Genomic DNA, 27,691 nt, shown 5'->3' with positions numbered 1-27,691 from the left:
TACAAAAGGTGGTTTTCAGCTGCTTTTCTTGACTGCCTTGATTGTACTTTAGAGTGCACAGTGCAAGAGGAAAGCGAGGGGAGATAATAACTTGAACTGGAGGGGAAAGCGAGCGCTCCCTCCAAAATGCCCCCCAAAACCTCCAGCGCTGGGTGTCTATGGGCGAAGCAGACAAATGAGCAGCCCCGTGGTACCACTGAGAGAGCAAAGGCGGCGTGCACAGCCTGGTAAAAGCAGGGCAAAAAATAGTGGGGGGACAGGTCGGTGGAGGGCCGGGGCGAGAAATTGGGCTGTGGGCAGCAGGAACAGCGGGGCTGGCGGGGCGCACGGCGGGCAGGTGCGGATGGACAGAGGGACGGCATGGGAGCCGGGGACTCCTGGACGAGGGGGCCGAGAGCAAGAGCACGTTTTCAGAAGCGGGCAGAGAAAGGCTGGGGTTTGGAAACCGCAGAAAGGGAAGAGGAATCGGGGTTTTGGCAAGACTTAGGTGTACCGGGCAAGGAGATCAAAACCCGTCTCCAAATTAACATGGACAGAAATAGGGGCATGGAGGCAACTCTGGTTTTTTTGCCACATTGACCTTAAAATTAAAGTAGGCAAACTGGAGGAATAACGAATCAATTCAGCAGTGAACCCCCCTTCCCAAATCTCCCCTTAAAAAAAGAAAGCCAAGAGGGCATTGAGCTGAACAAAAAACCCCCTCCTGAAAGCGAGAACTTTTGATGTCTGCATTTTTCCTGATGCTTTGTACCTTGCTAAACTGAACAAACTGCTCTGAGAAAAGTGGATGGCCGTGCACCAAGCCTGTGCTCAGCGCTCGGCCCCCGGGGTGTGCGGCCGTGGGGATCGATGACGGGACTTCTCCCATTATACCAGGGACGTGGTGGCCGATGAGTCCCGTACAGCTCCGTCAGGGCCATCGGGGTTGGGATGATACAGGAGCTGGGTGACCGGGGCGAGGAAGGGCCACTGCAGCCTTCGGAGGTAGCCAGCTCTCCGGTGGAGAAATGGGAAAAGCCTTCGCAGCACATGATGTGCCTTTGGATGAGGAGGGACGTATTAGACATGGTTGGCTAAAGGGAGTTGGGTCTTGGCCTAGTGTGGAGTGATTTTCACAGATATTGTGAGATGCCAATGAAAGTCCTGGTGGAGTGTAAAGTCATTAAATGAGATGAAATTAAACAATTTAGTTATTTCTGCTTCATCATATTTGTGCAGTATGGCAGGCAGAATGAATTACTACTAATGATCAAATTTTGTAATACTAATTAAACTATCTCAATTTAATTAATACTAACAGAGAAAACAGACAAAATTACTAATGTAAACCTTGAACTTAAAATCGAAAGGTGCCTCTCTGCTTTTATGAGTCAATGAATGTGAGGCTTTGCTCTGAAAATAGACTGTGTAGAAGTGGCTCTTTGTACTCAGTAAGTAAGCTGCTCTATTGTACGGAGAATTATAGCTCTACCCCATCTTTTTTTTTTTCCTAAATGTTACTACTTTTACTCCTCATATTCCTGAAAAGCCTCCAGGAGAAGAATCTGAACTCTGTTTTGCAACAGGACTGATAAAGCCGTTACCATTACTGGGACAAGTTCTGCCCTTGTTACTACTGTTAGGAGGACAACGAGTTTATAAAGAGCCTGTGGAGCCTCCCTTGGTGGGAATGAACCAGACGGAACGTAACCTGGCCTATACTTTCAGATTGGAGCCTACAAGAGCAGTAAATTGGGAAAACCCCCAAACTAAACCCATCTCTACATCAAGGAAGACTGCTTTGGAGTCTCTGAGAGATAATACCTCTAGCACAAAATAAAAACTCTAGAGATAACTGATGACTGCACTGCAAGCCCTCCCCATAAAGAAAATGTGAATTTTAACCTTTATCTTATTTGAAGAAGACTAGATTTATTCTACTGTGCATAGCTATAAGCAAAATACAAGCATAATTAAACAAAAATATTGTTGTATTTCTAAAACAAACTCCTGCTGATAACGAATCTTCCATCTCCTACTCTCATTGATTTCAATGAATGTACAGTCGGGTCCAATACCATAGATTCACAGACACAAACTTTAACCCAGAAGACTACAAGAAAATCCTTCAAAATAACCAAGAGAAAAGCCAAACAAGGAACATTATGTGTAAAAGTGTTCCTGCAAAATCTCCAATCTCATTGTTTAGCACATGCAAGGATGAAAAAACCCAACCCCACATGCAAATTTCATATCTAACTTTATCCCCCTTTTTAAAAAAAAGATACCTTTTCTGTTGTCCTATTTAAAAAGATGTAGTTATGGCAAAAGCACAAAAGGATACCTAAAGTTGTATAAAGCTGCTCCAAGCAATGCAGAAATTATTGTGTTTAGCCTCAAAGGTGGCTTTTACATTTCATTGGCTTCTGAAATGTATTTAGCTGCATCTCTTCATGTGTAATAACTAGTATTTGTACAGATGATGTAAGAGGTGGGTCATGCAAGTGAATATGCCTGAAAATATTATGATTATAGTGTCAGTACTGTTTTCAAAATAGAATATTAATAACCAAAGTAACTAAAGGCTACATAGTTAAGCCTACAAGAGATATTCACGTTTAGCCTCTTGATTTTTATTTGATTTTTTTTTTTTAAATCCTGGTTTTGGATTAAACTTTTTCAGTTCTACCTCTGTTCAAGTAGAATATACTGTAAAAACAAATGCCTAAAACAAGACGATACCTTTTGTTGTTCTGAACTAAAACCAGCTAAAGTTTGAAAGCTACAACTTGGCATGCTGTTAGTAATCCTTACTAAGAACAGACACCTTTGGTAAATTTAAAATATAAACAGGTTTTAACAAAATTGCAGTCATTTTGCTGTATTTCTTTTGAAGCCCCAATCCTTCCCCTGTATTTACATTTCTCTAGGATAGTCCAGCACTAGGGGAGGTGATGCTCAGTGTCTCGGGAACATGAAATCTGCTGCAAACTGGACGGTCCTTCTCTGTTAAGAAATGGCTTCTCATCTTTTGGTCCCTTCTTATGGAATTTAGTATTAACTTCAGAGCAAGACAGTCTATTTTGCAAGGTGTTCACCTCTGGGGCTTATTTATTCCTTGACCTCAATGTTAAGGCTATTAAGCAAAGGTGATTCTTAGAACAGAGGTAGCTTAATGTCTATCCATTGGGAGGGATGTAGGGATTGTGGCCTTTAATTTTTGACCTTCATTGTAGATTGTGGTCCTAATCCTTTGATTGCAGAATTGTTAAAAAGTATATATGGCAGTTGGCAAAAATCTTAATGTTCCAGTAAATGCAAAAGCCATAAATTCAGCTGCTGACCTTTTCCATCCAGGTCACATGTGACACCTACTGGAGTTTGTCAGGCTGTGTGGAATTTATGGAGCTCATATAGGTATCATCAGCTGCGAAAGCTGAACTTCCATGAAATGTCTTTCAAATGCACTTCCAAAACCCTTATAAAAAGTCAGTATGTCTTTTTTTAAGGGTATACATTCTACACGCGTTTTAAAAGGTCTCATCATGCCATCTCTGCAAATCTTCAACACTTAGGAAACTTCAGCTCTTAAATTATTATTCTTTACAAAATAGAGAAATCAGGCCAGGCATGTAATTGTGATTACCAACTTCCAACAACCCCTTTCCAAGCCTACAGAATACACTGAACCTCCGCGCGCTCCTTTCTTTCTCATGTGCATCTCTCTGCCCCTCTCTGAAATCAATGGTATTGATGGTGTATTGTCAGTCAGGGAAATGTGATTTGATAGTACCCTAAAGCAGTTGCAAAAGCAGGAAAGGAATACAAAACCTACTCAGGTCCACACCGTAAGCGTGAGATCAATGTTTTCAATAATATGTTTGCCGCCATGTAGCACCCTAACTGTCGCAATTAATAATGTAGAAGGAGCTGATTAACTTAAGTAAAGTGCTCTCCACTGTGTAAACACATGAAGATCTATAGGGCAAAAGAGGAAAGAACGAACAAAACGTCATTTTTATATTTTATGTGGACACATTCTTGCTTTCTATTCTGCTCTTGTAACAATTACTGTACTAGCCACTCTGACAGAGTCAATAAATCGATCTGGGACCTGATGCAGCAGTGAGGCAGACTAATCCAATACAGCATTATCTGCAATGGAGGTTGGGGGCGGGCGTGGGGTGGCCAGGAAATCGGCCAAGTCAAGTAAATGCAGTAAGAGGCACATAACTATAATCTTGCCTTATACTTATTTGTTTGATTTGTGTGTGTGTGTGTGTACCTGTGCATGTGTGTATCTGAACAACTGTGCAGCTCTGCAGGAGGAAAGTGCTCTGCCCATGCTGCATCTCCAAAGTCCTTACAATATCCAAAGTCTTTATGATGCTCCAGCTGGTCACAGGACTCTGTGGTTCAGCGAGGATCAGCACCCACTCTGCTTTAATCATGTGAGATTAAAGTGGCCGATGAATTTAAAGATCTGATGACTCTCTCCCCCACCACACCAAAGTCAGTACCTGCTCCCTCTCTCGACTGCGCCCACCACAACAGCGGCAAAAGTGCTGCTTGTCCATTGAAAAACAAATCTGGGAGCCCCCTTGCATGTACTCTGTACCTGTGAACAGAGGAACTGTCACATTTTGTCAGCTTAAATGGTCACTTGGGCCTGGTATTATGTCTGTGACAGTGGCCGTACTTCTCTTGGGAGGAAGATGCAAGAATCCCTATAAAGGAGATGGACCAAAATGATTTGGCCTGAGGGGAAGCTTCTTCCCAGCCCCATGCAGTAAGTGGTAGGCCTTGTAAATCCATGTTAGCAGGGAATATGAGATTGAAAAAATAAAAATAAAAGAAAGTTTCCTGCTGAATGGAAAAAAGAAAACTGTTTTTTGGCAGAAGTTCTTCAAGAAGGAGAACATAGGCCATTGTTATTATGAAGACTTTTCAATGAAAACACAGAAAATCATTGCCTTTTAGAGTAATTGTTTAGCTAAAGAAAGGTTACACAGCTTGTAGAGAATTTAGTAAGAAATTAAATCTCTCCAGCTCATTCATCATATTTCTGCATTTGCCAACTCTTCCCACCAGGCCCACACTTACTTCTTCTCTCTCTTCTCCCCTACTGTGGAGCATAAGTAATGGCCATAAAACCCACAGAAAGGGTGCCTTACGCACAGGCTTCCTGTTTATTGTAAGGAGGGGGAAAAACTGCTATGAGTTTAATTGCTTAGTTTGGCAAATTCGTCTATGTCCATTGTAAATAATTGTACGCTATATCTATTGGAAATAGGATGCTTAGTGTTAGTTTCCAAAAAAAGGTCTGAACTGCTCACCGGAGCCTGCAAGGAGGAGGAAGAAAAAGCAGAGGAAAAAGGATCCCCCCTGCTGAGGACTAACCCAGGCATTTCTGGACTGATTTGGCTCCAACCCACTTTGAAGATAAGGCCACGTAACAGTACTGGGAAGTTGTCTATGAATCTTTACCTTTATAATGCAACACGTGCTTTCTTCTTGAGGTATACTGTTCTCTGCCGCTGTTTTAAGAACTGATCTGAGAGTGAAATTTCATACCCTCTGTGCAAAAGCTCAATTAAAGGGGCTTTGTGCACTGAGCTGAGCAGGCAGTGAAGGGAATGGGAGTTGGGGAGTGACCCTGATTTCTGGCCACCTTTGTATCTCCTCTCTGTGGAGCACACTCTGGACTGTCATTAGCAACTGTGATCAGAGCAGCACGGTCACACTCATGCTGCACTGGGGACGGGTGGCTATGGAGCTATTATGTGATCAGGGGCACATCAAAAGCACCACGACCGCATGCGGGCTCTTTGCTCCCATCACGGTGGAACCATCTCAATTTTAGCTCAGCAAAGGATTCAGCCAACATTTCCTTGACTAATTTCAACAAAAGAGAAGAGCGAGTTTAATACGGCCAAACACAAAGCAAAGGCAGGATCTGAAATCTTCTTTCAGCTTCCCAGGGTCTGAGACTTGCTGATGCTTCACAGAGATTGACACTGTATTTTCTATGCATACTCTCTCTAGACTCATACTACATTTTTAGAGCCATCTCCAGGCCACCCTCAAGATTAGGCCAGTATAGCTGCTTCCTGGGTGGAAGAGGAAAGACAGCACCAACATTAAAGTCACATATCAGTAGCTTGGTGCCACTGGTTCTGCAGCAAAACACTTTTTGCTCAGGGATCAGAACTTTCAGTGGTCATAATAGGGCTCAAGCCCACAAAAGCCCATCCTTCTTCAATGCCCTTCAGCCCCGGCAATTACTATAAATTAAGTGGTCACACACACGACCTTCTCTTCTCACATGCTCAACTGTTCATTGTAATGGTTCTGTTTCTGATCTCTGTTTTGGGTCTCCCATTTCTTACATGTATGGTAAATGTCTAGCAGGAAAGTGATCCATGAGGGTATAATGCCCACATAGGCTCAGGAGCAATCTAAACTTCAGATGGCACTTCAGGCACTGTGTAACTCTGCTCCAGGTGTCAGAGGAGAGCAGCCCTCGCTTCCCATTGCTGATATGGGAAAGTTCACAGATCCCTGCTGGGTTTGGAAGGGAAGCAGTCCCTCTAACTTCAGCAGCTCTAGAAAGTTGCAGTCCCACACCCCAAAACTGTTTTTTTTATACCTAGTCTCTGCAAATTTCTGTTCTTTACCCAAGAGAGACATTATTCCTGCATGCAGATGGTGTCCTGAACCTGCCACTATGTTTCCTGCTATGGGCCAAGAGAAGAAAAGGGGCTTAAAAGTGCTTTGCAGCTTAGGTTTCTTCCAAAGCCACGTGTGCTGGCCTAGGGAGGTTACTTTATGGAATATGTAATTCTCAGGCGGCTGAACTGATTTGAACAAATGCTTCCAAATTAGTGTTCTTCATCTTCATTCACGCTCAAACACAAGCGGTGCATTCAGCCTTGAGGATAAGTATTCTTCTCCTGGGGAGGACAAGTCACCTAAGCAACAAGTAGCACTGACCCGGCTTATAAATAGTTCTGCTCAGAACCCCCAAAATAAAAGGCCTGATCTTGTTCCTGCAGCCTCTCGTGTTCTCTGCACGTCTACGGCAATGTACGAGCCACACGCACCCCTTCCTTAACAGTTTTTCTGAACACAGACTGCTCCACAAAGTGAAGTGGTGGCTCAGCTGTTAGCACGCTGCGGCAATACCACGAAATCCTGACCTTACCCTTCCTCCTCGAGGGCCAGCAGGTGCTGCCTGTCTGACCAGAGCGATTCCTGGGCACTGAGAAATGGGAGAAAGACAGAAGGGTGCAGCGGCAGAAAAGGACAGGCGGCTTGTGGTACTCTTTAATAAAGCACATCGACACGAGCTGTGCGTGCGTCTGGCAGGTCTGTGTCCCTTTCTGACGGTGCAAAGGGCAGGGCAGTGTGGCAGGGGTTCAGTGCGAAGCAAAAATGGAAAATCCCCGTGAAGTGAGGCACATGCTTTATTTGTCAAAAGAAAAATGTGTGCACTGGTTTCTTTCTTCCATAGGGTGGCAATGGAACCTGGGCACAAAACAGCTAGGCGGTTTCAGCTGCAGGAGCGATAGCTCTGGAGGAACTGCATTAGCTTCCTATTCAAGTTGCTGACTTTGATCTATGAATCCTATACGCTTTTGGGCCTTGCTACCTGCGAGACTGCTTCCCTGCCTCCCCCCTGCCTGTGCTCCCTCCAGCCGCGGTGAGGGGCATCACCTGCACTACACTCCTTCGAATTAAGTGTCTAGGCAGCAGTGACTGGCTGTTATCACAGAAGGACCATCTACTCTGGAATTTGCCTCCCTCCCTAGTCTGACAGAGCTCACATCTGCTAACCTACAGGACACAGCATAAAGCTCATTTTTTTCTCGTGCCCTTTGTTTTAAAGTGCTGCCAGTGAAAAATTGCAGCTTGCAGTTTGCTTTCTAAAAGGATTGTGGGGAAGTGAAATAGTCTTTCCCTTGTCTCTTGAAAAGAAAGTAATTGTACAATTAGGTTTGTATATGCACCTGAGGCATAAGGTGGTTTTTTAGAGATAAATAAAAGCCTAAAAGAAGAGGCTACAAAGATACCGCTGTCTAATTCAGGAAAGGCAGAGAACAGGAACAGATATAAAGAAGTTAGCAATTTCCTTATACTATAAACATTTTGCTAAACTTCAGTAATTTCCCCCCCTAACTTACTATGGGGCAGCATTACTCTTTTATAGATGTGTTTCACAGCGTGCACTTTTGTACCTGGTCTTTATAAGGCTGGCAGCAAGAGCATGGCTGCGTTTCTGAGCTTGCTGGTTTTCATACTTGTCATTTTGCTGCCTAGATAAGCTGCTTTGACTTTTGGGGTTTTTCTTTATCACGGTGTGCTAGGTACGTTATGGGCCTTTTGTTTCAATTGCTTTGTGTTATAAAGGATGAGCTCTATCTAGAGCACTGTTGTAGCTGAGTGGCTCTAGGGCCCCACCAGGGCAAGTGTGAAAAGGCAAGACCTTGGCTTACTATCCATGATCTGACTGTAGCTTTGGGATCCTGCAAAGTGGGAAGCAGGAAGAGCTTCTACTTCTGTTCTAGAAAATAGTTTTATCTTTTCCTAGAGAAAGGTAAGGGAATAAATATTTGTTTTTGCGCTTAACTAAGTTTTAGAAACTAGCTGGGATGGATCTGATATAAAGCTTGTTTACATTAGAGAGGGATTTTTCCTGAAACAGCTGGTCAAGAGGGTGCATGATATACTTTCTCCCTTAAGCAGAGGAGAAAACCATTTAGTTTCTCACAGGTGGTAAAGCAGTTGATCCTCTGCCTGGGTGCCTGCAGTGGGAGGCAGTTTCTGTTCTGTGCATCCTCGTAACCTTACTGTGTAAGGCACATGGGCTACTGGCAGGTAGGAGTGATTAGATGGAGCAGGCATGTGTTGCTCAGGAGCTGTTTTTAGCATCCTAAGTACAATTTCCAGGAAGATGTAGGGTAAGTAGGTGGCAAACAGGACTCAGCCTAGTAAACAATGTTTAGTGTGAAGTGGAGCTGCAGCACACTGAATACTTATGATCCCTAAAGGAATTTTGTACTATAGAGCAAAGTGAGGGCATCAGAGATCAGCAAACACCGTTTAGAGTGGCGAGCGACAACGCAAACTCCAGTCACAAAGAACAGGTTGCTAGTTTAGTGTTACCAGCTGCACGTACTCTGAGTGCATATCCTGTGTTTCACAATTACTTTTATCGCTTGGTTAGGATAAAAAAACCCCCCAAACTCAGAACACTTTATTCTTTATTAGCGTTGTTGCTACTGATAGGCTAGTCCCTAATTAATGTGATGGTACTTTCCCATTCCTCTACCATTCTCCTTATTACAAGTCTTTGGCAATACGAGAGACCTATCTATTACTTAGTCATGAGGTATCTAGACGAGCTTGCTTTTGAAACTAAAGACTGTGTACCCCAGGCATACTGTATTTCTGATTTGCATACGGAAAAGGCAGTTAAAAAGCTGATGCCCCCATATTGCTTGCGAGTCAAGTAGCAAAAGTAAATGATTTATCAAGCAAAGGTTACAACACCTGTGCCTTTTTGTCAACATATACAGAGGATGCCAAGTCAAGTGTTTCTTCTAATAGCTCAAACAGAAATTTAGATTCAAATAACCCCCCAGATAGGACAATTATGCGGTGAGCCGCTGGAGTGGCAGAGTGATGGATGGGGTAAGCAGAGGCACTGTATGAAAAAACAAGCCAACTGAAAAGTTTTGAAGCCGCTGAAACCAGACAAAGCCAACAGCCCTTTTGGGCCTTTTGTTCCTGAATCGGAAGTACTGACTTAAATCAGTTTATTTCCTGGTCTCTTCTGTCACAGAGTTGTCATCCTGCTACAACCTTTGTTGACACAGGAAGACGGCCTTTTTCTAAATAAAATATTTTATAAATTCTCTAAAATTCCTTTAAGGGATTATATTTGAAGCAATGTCACATAAATCAGAACATGCTGCTAATGGAAATGTCTACTGCTAATTTTTATAATGCCCATTAAGAAAGGCATGTGCTGGTTTTGGTTGTTTAAAAACAGCCCAGGACAGAATGATCCTTGCTCAAACCCAGCCATGCTGTTGTACATTTGTCTGCGATTTTATTCCAATGTTCTGTGAAAGCCTGTGAATGCCCATGTATGGGAAATGCGACTTCTGCTGAACGGCGCTGCCACATCCCTGTGCACAGACTCACTTTTGCAGCATTTTAAGACTAATAACGATGCTGTGTAACTAGTGCCTGCAGTCAAATGACCCACCAATTGGAAGAGAAAATCAGAGCCGCCAAAAAGCTGACCATAGTGTTTTCTTATAGCTTGTAGCTGGACCGTAATTTTAAAAAAGCAGATGTTCAGATACAGTCTTCATTTTTTTTTTGTTGTTCCAGCAGTAAAGAGTTGCTCAACCCGTATATTTAAGCTCGACTTTCAGAAGCTCTGAATGTTCACTGCTTCCTCTTGTCTAAGGGAGCTGTGTGGCCTGGCAGTTAGTGGTCCTCAGGACCCATATCTTAGGCTGACTCTGAATGTACTATAAAAATCCTGACAGAAAGCAGCCACCCCAGCTGCTTTTAATAACACAGTCCTATGTGTTTTTATATTTTCATTTCACCAATATCCTAAGTGATCGTCCTATACACGAATGCCCTGCAAGAAGAGTACAAAAGCATGTCTTTGTTTAGGGGAACGCTAAGTAAATCCCAAATTATTGCAGTTGTTAGTATTTTTACCTCACTTCTCTGATTTAAAACACAGTCAACTTCAGAGTTGTTTCATGAATAAGTAGTGAGTTTTGCTGATAAATTATATATTTAGTATCAAGTGGGTTGTGGTGGTGTAATGATGTATAGAAGAAGTACGGAGATGCAGCTGGAGTCAGAGACTGGAAGTCAGTCTCCTTACCCACTGCAGCATGTTTGACTTTAATTGAAAGCTGTGCTTGGGTATTGTTTTTCACTGTACAGCATTGTTATTCACTATACTGCATTACATAGAAGCACTTAAAGTAAGGCTAGAGCACTTTAAAATGATTTAAGTCATAAATAAGGAGGATAAAAGTTTACAGTCAACAAACTTATCTGGGAAACCTAGACTGCAGAATGCAAATAAGTTTAAAATATTTTGGAGGCTTAATACTGTTGTGTCTGACTACATAATCAGTTTACCAACTAGTAGTTTTTCAAGTCTTCTGGAAAAGGTAAGTAGCATTCTCCAAAGGGTTTCAAGTTTCCTGAGCTATGAAGGAAAAGACCAAATGCTTAAGGACTTTAACAGTATACCTTAACATTCCTGTTTCCCGATTTCAGCGTGTTTGTGTATATTCCAGTTGTTTCCAAAACAACTGGAGAAATACGATTTAAATGTGAAGGCGCATCAAAACTTGTCACGTACAAGAACCAAATAAAGGAAGAGGCCTGAAAAGTGGGGTGCAGGCTGCATTTTGTTAAGGCATGAAAAAAAATCAGAACCGGATGGGTTAAAACCCCACTCTCCAGTGCTGGTGTACTTTCTGTGACCCTATTTAATGCAGAGAAAGTTTGAGATTCGATGTATTTTAACCTGTGCTGTCGACGGAGCTATAAACTAAAGCCCCTAACAAATTGTACACAAAGAACAGATAGCAAGAAAACACATTGTGTTCACAGGGATCTGATTGCAGCCCTGTAAACTGAAAATCTTTGGTAATAGGTGACTTGTGTTTCATTGACAGCGTTGGCACTGAAGCCATCGCAACGAGGAGTCTGTCTTCATGCATATACTGGACTGTGGCATGTGACAGCCATTCTTATTCATAATTATTCAGATGCATATAAACGATTTGAAAGAACTTACAAGACCTAAGAGGAGTATTCCCCAATTTGCTAGCTATTTGAATTACTACTTTTTAGTCATCACAACCAGCTCAAAACAAAATTGCAAATATTTCTTGCTGTTGACCTTTAAAAGAATTGTAACGTAGTCAAGCAATCACTTAAAACTACAAACTACAGTTGTCCTAGAACACTAGTTCTGCTCACTTTTTTATACCTTCTCCCCCATGATAACGTGATATTAAGCACAGACTTAATTTTTTCAACATCTGGCTCAAATTAGCTGCTAACAAAACTGCCAACAACTATTTTCTTAATCGACCCTGGGAATTTGATACAGCTTGGAAAAAGCACATTTAAACCTCGTCCTTCTCCTAAAGAAACACAAATGTTTACTTGAGCTTCTGATTTGACCATAGCAGGACGATGAATTCAGTTAACCCAGCTTTATAGGCCTGCCTCAACTGGACTTTTTTCTCTTTGTGTAAGGAAACAGATGTGCTCGCAATTACAAAATCTCCTGCTCGCTCAAAGCCCACCATGCAAATGGCCAACCAGGAATTCGAGTCTATTTTTTTACACGGAACTCACTGGAGAAGTCTCCCGTTGTATCTGGTGGGGGATTAAGGTGCACTGTTACCTGATGGGTCTCTCTGAGCTCCTTTCGCATATGCATTTAAATGCACTGCCTAGGGAACAGGTTGGAGCAAAAGTCTTTGAAAACCCAGCGCTAGAGGAAAAAACTGTGCGCTAGAAGCCAATATCTTAGAAAGCAAGAGAGATCTTTCCAGTTACGAAAGCAGAGTTATTACTACATAAGCCCAAAAAAACACAACAGACAAACAAACTGCAAGTGACATTTCACTGTAGTTACTGAGACCATGTGGGTGAAGTGACAGCGGCAATGCAGCTGGCTCCGCGGGGACACGTTAGAGTACACTGAAGAAGAAGAGGCTGCAGGCATACAGAGAAGTCGAAAGCGGCCCACCTGAGTCTGTTGAGGGATATTTACAAAGCTTGGATCCCGTGGTCCAACACTGACGAATCGGTTTGCGGGGGAGGTGCTGGGTGTCGAGTAGGCTGTGAAGGGAAGGGACACATGCGTTGAGGAAGCGGCACTAGATTGCACACGAACAACACCAAAACACACTGTCTCAGAGCCACCTAAGCAGATGTTTAACATAGAAATGTGCAAACGTTTTAGAGAGCGAGAGTTTGGTTTTAGACACTGGAAAGGTTCGGTCTTAATGATGGGGATATAAACACGCAGGGGACTGGGCTGCTCCTTGCGAGGCGGGACGGCAACGACGTGTGCTCAGGGAGAGATGTGCTGGGGTCACCTGCGCTGCTCTCCATCCCAGAGGAGAACCGCTGCACGCCTTTCCATGCTGGGATAGCACAAGAGACTTCTGTACGGCCGGGTGTTGCCTGACTGTTTTCACTCAAATATGCGGTACCTCTGGTTTTAATGGAGTTTTGCATAGCACTGAATTTACTAAAGTGCTTATTAACAGAATCAGACCCTTATTTCATGCTAATCCAGCATTCTCTCTTGATAGAAAGTTTTGGTTTTCATACTGCTGTGGTCTGCACTCTCTAAAATGTTCACTTGATGTGTTTGAAAAACTAGGAAGATCCTTTCGGTAAAAAATTAATGGGTTGCAGTTTCACTGGGGTGGTAAGTGCAATCAGTCTGAAGGCTGAAGCTGCCTTTAAAAACTGGAGTGGCTCCCATAAATGTAAAGCTATTAAATGCAATGCAAGCCAAGAACCCAGATTACTTCCAAACTTGAAGTACTGTAATGATTTTATTGTTGCATTATATTCTCCACTACAACTGTCCACAATGCCACGCACTTCCACATCCAAAAGCTTTCAATGCATTTTCAGTCTTCCTCTCATTAGAAAATCCCCCATGCGATCTTCTCCCTTGTTCAGTTTTTTGCATGTTCAGATCTAAATTCAAATAACCCAAATAGACGCCTTAATACAAACAGTGATTCTGTCTATTTTAAATATATTTATGGGAATGAATTCTGCTGAATAAAATCCCCAGACAACCTAACTATCCAATGAAGAGACAAAAAACAATGTTAAAAGGAAAGTTACTTGCCAAATTCCAGTCAGGCTAAATATAATGTTCAGGCCTCAACGTTACAGAAAAATAAAGCGAGTTAAGAGTCAGAGAAGACACTGGGTTGTCTGTGTAGATGAAAGCCTGTTGCCTTTCTGAAGGCAAAATGTTCAGTGAAGAGGCATTACATTGGAGGAGCCTTTGGTTTAAAACTGTACTGAATCGGACCAATGCTCCACCTTATCCATTGCCCTCTCTCTTACAGAGGCCATAAGCAGATGCACAGGGAGGAGTCAAAACAGGTCACATATTTACTTTCTCATATTCTTCCCCACTCTCTGATTATTTTCAGCTCAGGGATTCCCTGTATTTAATGGCCTGCAAGGGATTTCTCATTGATGAATGCCCAATCTGCCCTGAACCCATGCAAACATTCTGCATCCCACAAAGCCCTTTGGCGAGGAGTTCTCAAGTTTACGAGCATGCAGAACTGCATCCTTCCCTTCCTTCTCTACCCAAGTCTCACAAGCGTCTCAAGATGCCTCCTAATTCTTACCCTGAAATCACCCCAGAAACTGCACATCTTCATTTCTTACTGATCTGAGCGGAGATAAGGCGCTCCCGACTCCTAAGAATGAATTCTTCCCAGTTGTTTCCAGTGAGGTGAGCTTTCCTCTCCAAAAAGCTAACACTTTGCTAGTAATTGCAAAAATCATGCAAGGAACACCTTTCCTTCACAAAGATTTAAAGGAATTTTTGAGTGCACTAATTCATCTTTCCAAGATGATTTTGCAAATTGCAGTGCGGCTTGCATATTAGAGTATGAACAGGTACACTGGTTGTTACTCATATCTGCAAATCGAGGAAGAAATGAACCGAGCAGATTTGGTGAGATATTCCCCTTGCCTTTTTTCCATGTTAATTTGCTTAATAATTCAAAGAAGCCACAAATTTGCAAACGGTAAATCTCTGTTGCTAGTGCCACGTATTAAGATTCTTCTGTACTGTTTTATGGTGGTTTTTTTTTTTTAACTAACTACTGAACCCTATGTTGTGCAAGACTAAAAAATCCTTCTGCAGTAGGGAAAATTAACTTAAAGCTCAAAAATCAAACATCTGTTGTTTGGTTCTTCTGGTCTACTTTTAGGAAAGCAGAATGAGTGGAGAGGCCATTTAATCCCTTGGAGCAGGTAAGTTCCACTCAGAAGGGAAGGAACTCAGGATCTTGTTTACGGTTCCCTGTTGGCAGATACTTTTCCTGTGATATTTGGTAGAAAATCAAAGGGAAACCATCAGAACGCTGTCTTAAATGGTTTCTCTGTTCAAACAAAAATTCTAAAGCATTTGAAAACTGTATAATATGCACAAAAGTCCCCTCAAACCTTGCTGGGTGAACTAGTATGTATACCTTTCTTCTGTAATGCTCCAAACTATGTTTAACTTGCTTTCTGAAAATACTCAGATGTCAGCTTGGTATTTCCTTAAGGCCATATAACTACATTGCTAGAGCCAAGAAGTGACCAAAACTACATATATGCAGAGCAGGCTTTACACTGGACTCTCCCAAGATGCTAGTCTCACTTCACTGTAAAATGTCACGAGATGTTTGCGGATTGTAAGGGGCCATTTTGGCTCAGAATATTAAGTTGACATGGAATACACATTAGCAGTGACTCCTGTTACGGTGCAATTTGGTTCAGAAAAGGGAGCAGTACTGAGTGTTGCTTAGACTACCACCAACATGGCTTCTAGCCATATCTTGCTGTCTTCATATAAATACCCTTGTTTGACATGGAGGTGGGATTCCTGGAAGTCTTACCACTTCTGATCCCTGTACTCTGTTCTCAGATTAGGATGGGGCAAACTGCTCTCACTGGTTAAAGCTGGGTCATACTATATTTTAGTATACATAGGCTAAGCCTGTGGTGGGGTCTTCAAACTCCTTTTTAGGAAAGGGAAAAGCCAAAGCATGGAAAAGAACAGAAGCCAGGTCTCTTAGGCAGATCTTCTCCTGATCTTTATCACCTTTGCTCCCTGGGAATTGCATAGATCTACACTAGTTTACACTAGCTGATAGCTGGCCTGTTGGGCTTGAATAGTAACCTCTTCCTGCCCAGCCTAGTCTTTCTGCTACTGGAATTCACTAAGGATCGTTTGCAACATCATAGCCCATAGCCAAGGAAATGAATGTGATGCCACAAATTTGCTATGATGCTTCACTTCAGGAACAAGCAAAACAGGAGCTGGCAGAGAAAGAACATTTGCTCACACAGACAGCTTTGATATTTAGCCAAAATGGCAAGAAATTGTATGAAAGACAAGACAAACAAACAGTTTTGGGAATGTCATGTATTTTAAAGTTGCCTGCAGTAGGAGAATGTTAATTTAAAATATACTTTCCTGAAATAGTTTCTATTAAGTATAGGTGTGTGTCATTTATCAGACAGTTCTGGATTAAAAGGATAAACTTTTGGTTGGTAAAGATGATTTGGGTGAACGATAACCTAATGTACCACTAGGTCTCTCTTTTACAGACCAAGATGACAGGTACATGTGCTTGATATGATGAGCTGTACTGTTTCACAAAGGACTAGGAGTCAGTTTAGCCATCGTGCGGTTGTAGCGAGAGAATTAACCATAGGAACATGGTGCAATACAGCATTTCCTACCGCAATGCATTCTGCAGCTGAGTATCTGAGAGGGAACTGCAAATTCTAACAAATTAAATGATACAGTCATCACCCTCTTTTTTATGGATGGGGAAAGGAGTGAACAGAAAGCTAAAATGGCTTGCCCAGAGGGTGCTCAGTCAATGCATAGCAGAGAGCGGGAGAGAAATCCAATCTGATTATGAATCCAATACTATAGGCACAAGATCATTCTTCCCATCCTGACACAACTGCTGTTTAACACGAAAACTCCTTTGTGCAAAGGGACATTAACTGATAACGATCTTGCCCGACAAGGGAAAATAGCTAAGTTTCTCCCCATGTAGAGTTGTGAACCTTAGAAAATTACATTTAGTTTAAAAGTGCTCATTAAAAATCATGGTGTACAGGATGGCAGTATCTTAGACTCTGCATCGGAATGAGGGCCACAGATTCTAACACTCAGATTCAGTTATGATAGTGATAAAGTCCAACTGGCATGTAGTAGAGGTGGTGTTTTCTTTGGGCAATGAGATAGTAAACCCAGAAACTGTCAAGTTCAAGAAAATATTGTGTTGTGTTTGTTATGGGTTACCAACCAAACAAAATCAAGAAGAGATCTGAGATAAGATAATTTTGGGACTGCTTCTGATATCAAGGATGTGTTCTATTGAAAAGGCTTTTTATGGAGGAAAAATGAGCCCTCCCAAACCTCATGAATCCCATCTCCATTGTGTCATCTCACTGAGGAAAATGCTGGCTTTCCAAAGGGATAGGATTCGCAGCTGAAATTTTCAGCTCCCAGAGCATGCCTGGCCACCCAGTAGCGGCAAATCCCCGATGTGCATCTCCAGGGGCTCTTCCTTCCTTGGACAGCACTAATGTTCATGTTTTGGTTAATGTCACAGCTGGAGAGTTTCACTATTGCTCTGAGAATCATTAACCACCTTGTTGTGATTTTTAGCTCTCACTCCCAGGAGGCCATGCTGTATTGAACAGCTGCTCCTGGCTCCTGCACCCCTCAGGAGGGCCATATTCCAATTTTTGGTAGGGCCGTAACTGTATTCTGTTTCTGCAGAGGGCTTTCTGCTAGACCAAAAAAGGAAAGGAGAACGGAGCAAATGCCAACCCCTTTCACTCCATTTGCCTGGGGGGGGGCTTCATTCTCCTCCACACAGCTAAGGAGAGAGTCTGGCCAAAATCTAACATCACTCCTGCCTTTGTTGCATAAGTGACTTTCCAATATCCTAAAGCTCTGCAGGGCAGTCAGCCATAACCCAGCGACACTCCCAGAACCGGTGCACTCGAGCAGTTCGTAACCATGGAAAACACCTTTTTGTGCGGCTTTTATGAAACTCTGGTGAATCTGCACTTGCTATTTGAAGGCTAATATTTAGTTAAGGAAAAAACAAACACCGACGAAAATGGAGGGTTGGTACTGATTGACACACTAAATGGAGTCCAGTGGGCCCTTCTGGTAAACTCTCACTGCGAGGCTAGGAACTTTGGTTTGTTTTACGCTTTACGTGGCCAGCCACTTCCACTGGCTTTGGTATATATGTAATATTTTTTCTTACAAAATGTTTCCTATAATCTACTTTTCTGTAAAATTTGTCCCTAAATTAAATTATATGCTTCTTTACAACTCAAGTCACTATTATTCAAAACCCTTACCAAAAGGAAGATGCATGCCTGAATATGTACAGAACTATATGTTTAGACATCAGCGTAGCTAATTAACAAACAGTAATTATTTTCCTAATCTTTTGTTTAAATACCATTAACTGGCTGCTCTTGAGAAAACCTCGATTCCCAATTAACATGGCAGCTGTCTGCTGAACACTGAGCCACAGTGACCAGCCTGAGCCGATACCGATGGGTGGTGTTCTGCAAACTTCAGCGGACAATGCCAGTTTTTATGCCAGCTGAGAATCAGGCCAGACGCACATTTAGCTTGTTTACATGATCACAGTATCATAAAAATTAAGTATTAAGATTACTGGTAAAATGATGTTGGGAATTTCTTTCTTTTAGACACCACACACTGCCAGTAAACTGAGTCACAACTGTAATGACAAATACACATTGACCTAGTTTCATTTTTCCCGGTTCTGAAGACAAGGAAATAGTAAGGCATTGCTGACTATATTCAGTGATAAATATGACTAAACATTAACCTTTTAGATTCCACCACTGAATCTTATTGATAGGACTTAAAAGACGGTATCTCCTGTCAGAAAGCATCAAAACTTCCTGATAGCACAAGTGTTGGTCTAAGGTCAGAAAGAGGAGTGGAGGGGAGGGAATGAATCAACTTCTTAGCTCAACAAAAATCTGCTGATCAATTCTAGAAGTCCTGATTCTAGAAGATCATGTTCACAATCTTACCAGACTGTCTCATACTAAAACCCATTTTAATTTTGAAGCGAGCCAGAGCATCTTGCTGAGTTTGCAGTTGTGCACTATCGCATAGCAGAAGGCAATGCAGAACTCCGAGAACTACCAGATTTTAAAAAAGCCCCCTGGAACCTGTGCAAATCTCCTGAACAGTATATAAAACTTTAAAAATGTAGGCTTCACATGGTCTGAATAGTGAATACCTCTTTGCACATCAAGCAGTGGCTGCATATAGCATTTAAATAATAAGCTTGAAAAGCACACAAAGGGATTTGCTCTTTCGATTAGATTGATTTTTGTTTGTGGATGTTATTTGGACTCCCTTCACTGTGGAACAAGTCCCCTACAGTTGCCATTAAAGCACTGAAAGCTTCCCTTTTGTTTTTAAATGTCAGTTTGAGCATAGCTTCATTAAATCATTTCACAATTAACTCCCTGAACATCCAGACTTTTTTAAAGCATCAAACCCAGCTGAATCGCATTTGTTTCCCAGAAGAGTGAGTCCAAAGTGGTATCCCCAAGTGTGTATCCAGGAATTTGTATATTTGACTTGTGGCTACACAAAATACATATGGGAGCCGTGTGGGTGGTGGAGAGAAGATTAAAGCTTTCTCCCTGGGCCTAAGAAATACCATAGCTTCTTGCCCCAAATGCAGGGCTCGGGAACCAAGTCATAAGGGAAGGACGTCTGGGTTAATCTAGGAAGACTTATTCCCCAAAGAACTATAAATTAATCAAAAGAGTTGTTAGTTTAGCTCAGTATGTATAAGCAGCAATGTTTTCGATGAGGCTATCTGTCTGACTTCCATGTAGTATCTATCTTCTAAAGCCTGACTTGAGATACCCACTTGCCTCCTCGTGACAGTAAACAAGATCCCGAAAGTCCGAGGTCTGTGTCACAGCTTAGCTACTGGCCTTGATTTCTCTCATACGTGGTTATGTGAAATGCCAACAAAGTCAGAAATAAAACGGTAACCTTAAGCTAACTCTTTTCTCGTTAATATAGAAGCAGCTCAGAATTTTGTCCATCATATACAGAGTGGAGAGCTCTCCTGCTTCCCGAGAGCTAGTCCAGTCCTCATCTCTGAATAGCCGATAGACGGTGATCGCAGCACATTGCGTGCTGCTCTTAGCCCTTGGTTCCCGCTGCGTCTATACTTACTTGGAGAAGTGGGAGAGGTGGCCCCTCCTTCTGTTGATGTAGTTGGAGGTTTTGTGTCTGGCACTGGCAGAGGCACAGGCCTAGCCATTGGTGGCGGAGGTGGTGGTGGCAACATTGGGGTAGGAAGGAATGGATTGTGCACCTTGCCTTGGCTGCTACCATTGGGCTGCCAAAAAACAAGCAAACAAACAAAAATTATACTAAAAATCAGCTATTAGGAACCTCCAGCAATAACAATCTAGTTGAAAGCTATGTGCAATACATTTACAATTACTTGAGAAGTGGCAAAGAAAGTGCTGGGTCAAATTCTCCATTGACTTCAAGGAACTTTGTCTCAAACCCTGTGAACCTTGTGAAACTACGGAAATTCTCACTTTTAAACATTCGTCCTATTAGCAGCTGGTCTCAACTGCCCTGGATTAAATTCTACTACTCTTTACATTTCCTGCAGCCACTAACTCACGACCAGTGAGAGCTGAAGCAGTATTTTTGACCCCTTAAATCCCCAGTTTCGTGCCTCTGTTATACCCTTAGGATATCAGCGCCTAGGACTTGAGTGTAAATTTCTTAAAGATACTGCTCATTAAGAGAAAAAACAAGCATTTTTGGTGGTCTTAAAAGTCATGCTGATATCTTATTACAGGAAGATGAATGAGTCTATATTAAAGTAACTGCTCTCCCACATCCCTTTTGAGTTAGCAATAGTGGAGCTCACAGTTTAGTTGCCATTAGGATCATATGGAGAAATGACTGAACTTAGAACTGCTTCATTTTACACATCGGGAAAAAAAAACCCCCTCCCTTAGTCTGGGATGTGCTCAGTCACAGGCAGAATGGGCCCAGATATACAAGTGTGGTCTTTCAGTTAATCACCAGAAAAACCTGTCCATAAGTCAAAGTGTTTTCAAGTATCACAAAAACAAGAAGCAGGCTTAAAAAAAAAAGCCACCCCTTCCCCCCAAATTGTTAAGTTTACATTTTAAACGTAACACAGCCTGGACACTTGAAAACCATACGGATAGATGCCAACTACCATTATAAAGAGAAAGTAGGACAGCCTGTGAATCAGGTGTTCCATTTTAGTGACAAAAATGATGAGATCACTTTCGACAGCACTCTACAAATTGATCTCACTGCAGTTCTTCTGGCACTGAGCATTGGCTTTTCCATTGATGATAAAAGCTCAGCTTTAAACACAGATCCATATTCTAAGTACTGCTAAAGAAAATAATATTTTAATTCCTGTTAGGCTTTCCATTAGCCTGAATTACTGGGGACAAAATACTCGTACTGGCAAACGCTTGGGACCTTATTTTCATTTCACCTGCTTTGGCACTGACAAAAGGCCTTAAAAGTCGTGTGGGTGCAAATCACACTTGTGCTAGAGCAAAAACGGTTCAGGGCATAAATAAGACTCAAATTCATCTGCATTTAACTTAACAGCACTCCCACTGACTTCAAAAACTGCAGTTACTAGTGTTTGCAGTAAGAAGCAATCCTTCAGGGATATTTATTTTTCCAACATCCAGTACCTTTAATAAACTAATATATTAGTGACATCTCTCAAACACTATCTTGTCTCACAATTAGGTCCCTTTCCTGCCAAGAAGACCCCTGCTGTATGTTCATTGTGAGTGTGCTAACAGTTCATAATGCTGAATGGTTTGGGATAAATTAAGCAAATGAATACTCAAGGAAAAAGAAAAGCACTATATTGATTTGTTGTCTAGACATAAATGTATCTGCTAACATATTGCAGACATTATTCAAAGCCAGTACTGGCTGGAATAAGTAGAGTCAGTTTTTCTGCTAGGGAAAGGAAAGCACTGAGAACAATATAGCTTATTAAATAAGTGTAATAAATTAGATGCTAATAATTAAACTAATTCTCATTAACACTTTCAATCGTATGTATGTCAGGAGAGAAACAGTAATTTTGCCAGTTATTACTTCATTGGCTGGAAAAAGTTACATGCATCACATTTCATGAAATATTCAGAGCATTATTTTAGATTTGATTTACATAAAATTTATAAATTCTGTATTTGACCGGAATGCTATTTCAATAATAGCAAGATGATTCACTTTATTTGATTAAAAAAAAATGAAAATGGTTATTTGAAGCTTTGGAACTCTGCTTAATTTTTCATAGAGATAAGGGGAAAAGATAACTGCTTACAGAAATAACAAACCATAATAAACTGTACTTTTAACATCTTGAGTTCAAGTACTGGTCAACTTGATCTAAAGTGCTATAAGGCAGTATTTTTTTTTTTTAATGAACTTAGCTGATCTGAAACATCTGTTTCTCACCCTCCCTTTTCCTGCTCCTCCCCCCCCACTCTCCCCTGAACTTCAAAAATAATTAATAAAAATTATTCTGCCTTCATATTTTGTTAACCCTAGTTCCACTAGGGTTACAACGCATGCAGCAAAGTCATTTGTGGAGGGACCCAAAAGGTCACTGTATCACCAGCTTCTCTGACAGTTTAACTTAACTTCACCACAATGTGGTCGAGTGGTTTTTTGGGGGAGTTTTTTTGTTGTTTTTTTAAATATTTTTGCAGTAGCAGCATTTTTTTTTTTTCTTCCAACGACTATTCAAGGTGTGTTCCTGTATGCAACATGCTGTTAAAATAATCCCATAATCCCATGGTTAATTTTACATAGGACAAACACTTCTGAAGAAATAAAAACGGCTTCCTTACATTTAGGAACCCCACCTGTCCAGCCTGCTGACCAGCGTCGGGGCAGACAAGTTGGACAAACTCTTTCAGAGTCTCCTGAGGATGATAGCGGATTGCTGGGTGTGAGAAGTATGGCCCAGGCTGTTGAATAATGGGTGATGTTGGAAAATGAAGAGTCGATGGTGTTGCATGTGGACTTGCTATAGGAAAGAAAACAAAGAAGTTATATAGAGTTTTGCCTTTGGAAAATAAAACAGTTTTAATCTACTGTAGTTTTAGTCTTTTTTTAAATGTACAGTATTGTTTATACATCTGATCTTCACAATTAATATATTAGACCACATTGTGTCCTACACTCGCTTCATCTAGATCCTGCAAGCAAACGGAGCCAGACATTTTGAAGGATTTTTTGTATTTTTAGTGGACACGTATAGGAATCAGCAGTCCTTTCTGAAAGTGAAAACTATTCATCACCTTAAGAGCAGTCCTCATCAATCAGGCAATAAAAAATGTATTTGGGAGATTAGGGTTGATTTAATTGACATTTCATATAACTTGGATTTGCACATATGAATCCATTTTATATTGTACTATAAATGGTTGATAATTTAAAGATGGTCTAACACTTCCTGTTGTTGGGGGTTTTTTCCACCTCAGTTTAGGAACATTTATTTTAAGTAACATGTTTTCATCTAATGAACATGCATAAAGTGGCAAGATCGTTTTGAAAATTACATTTACATTTCTCCTGAATAATGTTAGGCTCAAATCTTCAGCAAGCCCCCAGCTTACATTCAGGGATGAAGTTTAATTTGGTGAATTTATGGGCCAACAAGCCAGCTGGAAAATGTACTACAGTGAAGGTGTAAAGGTGTAATGTACACAAGCCCATTGGCAATGACAGATTTTACTCTCAGCTGATTTCAGCAGAACTACAAGTGCACCTGAAGAGCCTTATGCTCTCCTCCATTACGTGACACCTTTGCCCAGTTCCTTGGCCTTCAAGATCCATTGGGTTGGACCCTTGTTAGCTAACAGTGCTTTCCACTGTTAGTTGTCACCATGTGGCAGCAACTGCTGCCACTCATAGTGCTATGAATTCTCCCTTTCCCCTCAAAAATGAGAATCCACTTTTCCTTTAGAATGGCCAATTAATCTGGTTGCGCACAAGCTCATCTTTAAATCATAGTTTATTTCTCACCAAATAGTCATCATTACAGCCCTGTTGCTCCCTTGGCATGCTATCCTAGTAATCTTTCAAGGGTGTCCATGTGCATATACTGCACTTGTACACCACACATAACCGATTAGATAAAGGCTATGCAAGGAGGGTAATATCCTACAGAAACTCATGTGTTGCCTTTGAAGTAAGTTAAATATACAAGAGGGAAAAAAAGCCTTTGGCACTTCTCAAAAAATTGGAGAAGCAGGAAAGTTAACTAAAATCAAATACAAATGAGCAAACACTCATTTCATGACAAATGTTATGAAAAACCCTCAGTTAAATAAAAGCTAAAATCTGCTTCTCAGTCTTGTTCATCGCCAGTTTAATAATATGACACTTTATTAATAATTTTTTTCTTAAGAATTATTAAACCATTAGCAAACTTAGAGCCTGAAGATGTGGATAAAACATGTACTTAGAGACAGCAGCAAGGAAACTTACTGCATTATCCTATAAACATTCATTAAGGGTTGGCTGGGCAGCACTTCTATGTACTTCTTTCTCCACGACTGGATAGGAATGATTGCTTTGACACCACCACCAAAAAGAGCTGCAGTCATGCCTGGGTGCTGATATGGGATGAATATGAAGCTCTCATCCTTGCCATGGAAAGCTCTCCCGTATCCTTGTTAACCCCACAAGTCTTCCCAGTCTGCTCCCTTTAATACTGTTTAAAATATTCACAACAGGAAGAGAAACCCGTACTAAATATGTGGTACTAAATGGGAAAACACCACTGAAAGAAAGCATGGAGATGAGGAACCAAAAGGTAGCATACAGCCTTCAACAACCTCCGATCAAAGTAGATGTATATCCAGAGAAATGCTTCTGAAAGCATGGGCCATACCTATCCTCTAACAGCTAGATATTGTGGCATGTGGGCTGAACTGGAAAACAGTGTCTTCCCACAGCTGTGCTAGGTCTGCAATGCTGCACTTGGGAAAAGGGAACAAGCAGCAGCATATCCCACACTCCTTGTTATGGAAATGTTGACAGTTATTCCATGGCCAAGGCAAACACCTGTGTGCCCAGCCTGTTCAACCTGTCTGCACATCTGGGCTTATCTCTTGTTTTTTACAAACCTAGTTAATTATTTCTTATTCACTTTTAAGACAAATAGTTTTGTTCTGAGTTTGCATCTTAAATTATAGTATATTTGAAAACTCTTCAGATAAAGAACCCAAATCTTCAAAGGAAGAAATGAAGGCTATTTTGCTGTCCCCAAACTCCTGGGAGAGGCTGTAACTTTGAAGTGTGCTATTAAAGGTAGAGATAACATGGGATTCACCTTAGTAAATGTGGGTGTCTACCATGGAGCTAATTATCTTAGAATCAATGGAGAGCTAAACAGGACTAATGGTGTCTTAAGGAGCCATTCTTCTCATCCAAAAATAGACCACTGCCTTTGACTAGACTTCATTGACCACACTGACTGGCTCACCAGTGGATGTGAAGGAAGCCCACTGGTACTAGCTCCGAGGTAGATACCTCCGGTCTACACACATCCCTTCAGTTAGATGAATTCCACCCAAAGTGTCAGGCTCTGATCTCACTTAGACCAACCCCTGAGGTGCAACTGCTTTAATGACACTTACGTCATAGCTACTTTACAGGTATGAATGTATCATCACCTTCTCCAGGAAGCAACAGTCATTTTAGAGCTTGTAAAAATATTTTGCCACAAATATTGATTCAGTAAAGTTGGTGGTAAACATTTTGATGACTACAACAAAATTTTCATTAGCATACAACATTTCTGTCCTTTTTTTGATATAAAACATATTCTTTCTCTCTTTCTTCATACGTCCTTTTATAGTTTCCCCCTTCCTTGTATGCCAAATGGAAGATGAAGGATGAAGATAAAAGTGAGAAATGAAAATTTATGTGGCGAACAACTAATTAAGTAAAAAACTGATTGGGATTTTTTAAACATTTATAAAAAAAATTTCATTTTAGCACCAGCTCTGTTAATACTATTTGAAATTGTTACGCAACTGGACTGTCCTATGTACACATCTGGGAACAAATTAATTCCTTTTCTTCCACTGGGTGAAAAGCAGATAGAAATGCTATTTCAATCAAACAGGAAGGAATAAAAAATTGTGCCCAGGAAATGTGGAAATTCAAAGCTAGGCCTGAGACTACACTGTATGTAGCTTTTCCAAGGTATGGCTCTTGTATTGGGTTTGTGTGGCAAGGTTTTGGTAGATGGGGGGGTACAGGGGTGGCTTCTGTGAGAAGCTGCTAGAAGATTCCCCCATGTCTGACAGAGCCAATGCCAGCCGGCTCCGAGACAGACCCGCCGCTGGTCAAGGCTGACCCCATCAGCGACGGTGGTAGTGCCTCAGGGATAACAGATTTAAGAAGGGAAAAAAAAAGTTGCCGTGGCACAGAAACTGCAGCTGGAGAGAGGAGTGAGAATATGTGAGAGAACCAACCCTGCAGACCCCCAGGTCAGTGAAGAAGGAGGGGAGGAGATGCTCCAGGCGCCGGAGCAGAGATTCCCCTGCAGCCCATGGGGAAGACCATGGTGAGGCAGGCTGCACCCCTGCAGCCCATGGAGGTCCATGGTGGAGCAGATATCCACCTGCAGCCCGGGGAGGACCCCACGCCGGAGCAGGTGGGTGCCCGAAGGAGGCTATGAGCCTGTGGGAAGCCCGTGCTGGAGCAGGCTCCTGGCAGGACCTGCGTTTCTGTGGGGAAAGGAGCCCACGGAGCAGGTTTTCTGGCAGGACTTGTGACCCTGTGGGGGATCCACGCTGGAGCAGTGTGCTCCTGAAGGACTGCAGCCCATGGAAGGGACCCACGCTGGAGCAGTTCGTGAAGAACTGCAGCCCGTGGGAAGGACCCACGTTGGAGAAGTTCGTGGAGGACTGTCGCCCGTGGGAGGGACTCCACGCTGGGGCAGGGGAAGAGTGTGAGGAGTCCTGCCCCTGAAGAGGAAGGAGCGGCAGAGACAACGTGTGATGAACTGACCCCAACCCCCATTCCCCCTCCCCCTGTGCCGCTGGGGGGGAGGAGGTGGAGAATTCAGGAGTGAAGCTGTGCCCAGGAAGAAGGGAGGGGTGGGGGGAAGGTGTTTTAAGGTTTGGTTTTATTTCTCATTACCCTACTCTGGTTTGATTGGCAATAAATTAAGTTAATTTTCCCTAAGTCGAGTCTGTTTTGCCCATGACAGTAATTGGTTGAGTGATCTCTCCCTGTCCTTATCTCGACCCATGAGCCTTTTGTTATATTTTCTCTCCCCTGTCCAACTGAGGAGGGGGAGTGATAGAGCAGCTTTGGTGGGCACCTGGCGTCCAGCCAGGGTCAACCCATCACACTCTTCATTTAATAATTTGATTTGCTATATGAAAGACATGTTATGGTTATTAGAAATACTCATAGGCATACAAGTAGTGGGTCTTTCTCTGTTGCCTTGACCTCCTCAGCCTGTCAGGGTAGAAAACAAAGTAGAAAGCACTTGTCAGTGATCTTCCCAAAGAAAGAGAGAAGAAAAATGAATGCAGAAATGATCAACAATAATTCAGGAAGGTAAAGTGCCGCAAGAAGGAGAAAGTGGTTCCTCTTTGGAGTCTTTGGCCAACTCCTCAGCACAGCCTTGAAGGGCTTTCTGCTGATCACAGGAAAGACTGGGGAAGGAAACAAGACCGAATAGGCATCAGTCCTCAGTCTGTGCCATATACTGACATGTAG

The 27,691-nt window shown here is 42.0% G+C and overlaps 1 protein-coding gene across 14 annotated transcripts in view; it reads right to left on the bottom strand.

The window, feature by feature from the left end:
* NFIA (nuclear factor I A) overlaps positions 1-27,691 on the bottom strand; it is a 360,756-nt gene that overhangs the window by 17,201 nt on the left and 315,864 nt on the right. For 10 of the 14 annotated variants that reach the window (XM_052802068.1, XM_052802072.1, XM_052802073.1 and 7 more), the window contains 3 exons: positions 22,792-22,970; positions 20,084-20,249; positions 12,791-12,882 (listed from right to left, as the gene is read on the bottom strand). In XM_052802068.1, the coding sequence (XP_052658028.1) occupies positions 12,791-12,882; positions 20,084-20,249; positions 22,792-22,970 (437 nt within the window). The remainder of the gene's footprint in view (positions 1-12,790; positions 12,883-20,083; positions 20,250-22,791; positions 22,971-27,691) is intronic. The other 4 variants (XM_052802069.1, XM_052802081.1, XM_052802082.1 and 1 more) reach the window with 2 other exon arrangements.

This window comes from Harpia harpyja, chromosome 11 (genome assembly GCF_026419915.1).
Source record: "Harpia harpyja isolate bHarHar1 chromosome 11, bHarHar1 primary haplotype, whole genome shotgun sequence".
Classification (NCBI taxonomy): Eukaryota; Metazoa; Chordata; class Aves; order Accipitriformes; family Accipitridae; genus Harpia; species Harpia harpyja.
The sequence above is the reverse complement of the archived record's forward strand: the minus strand, read 5'-3'. Positions and strand labels throughout refer to the sequence as shown.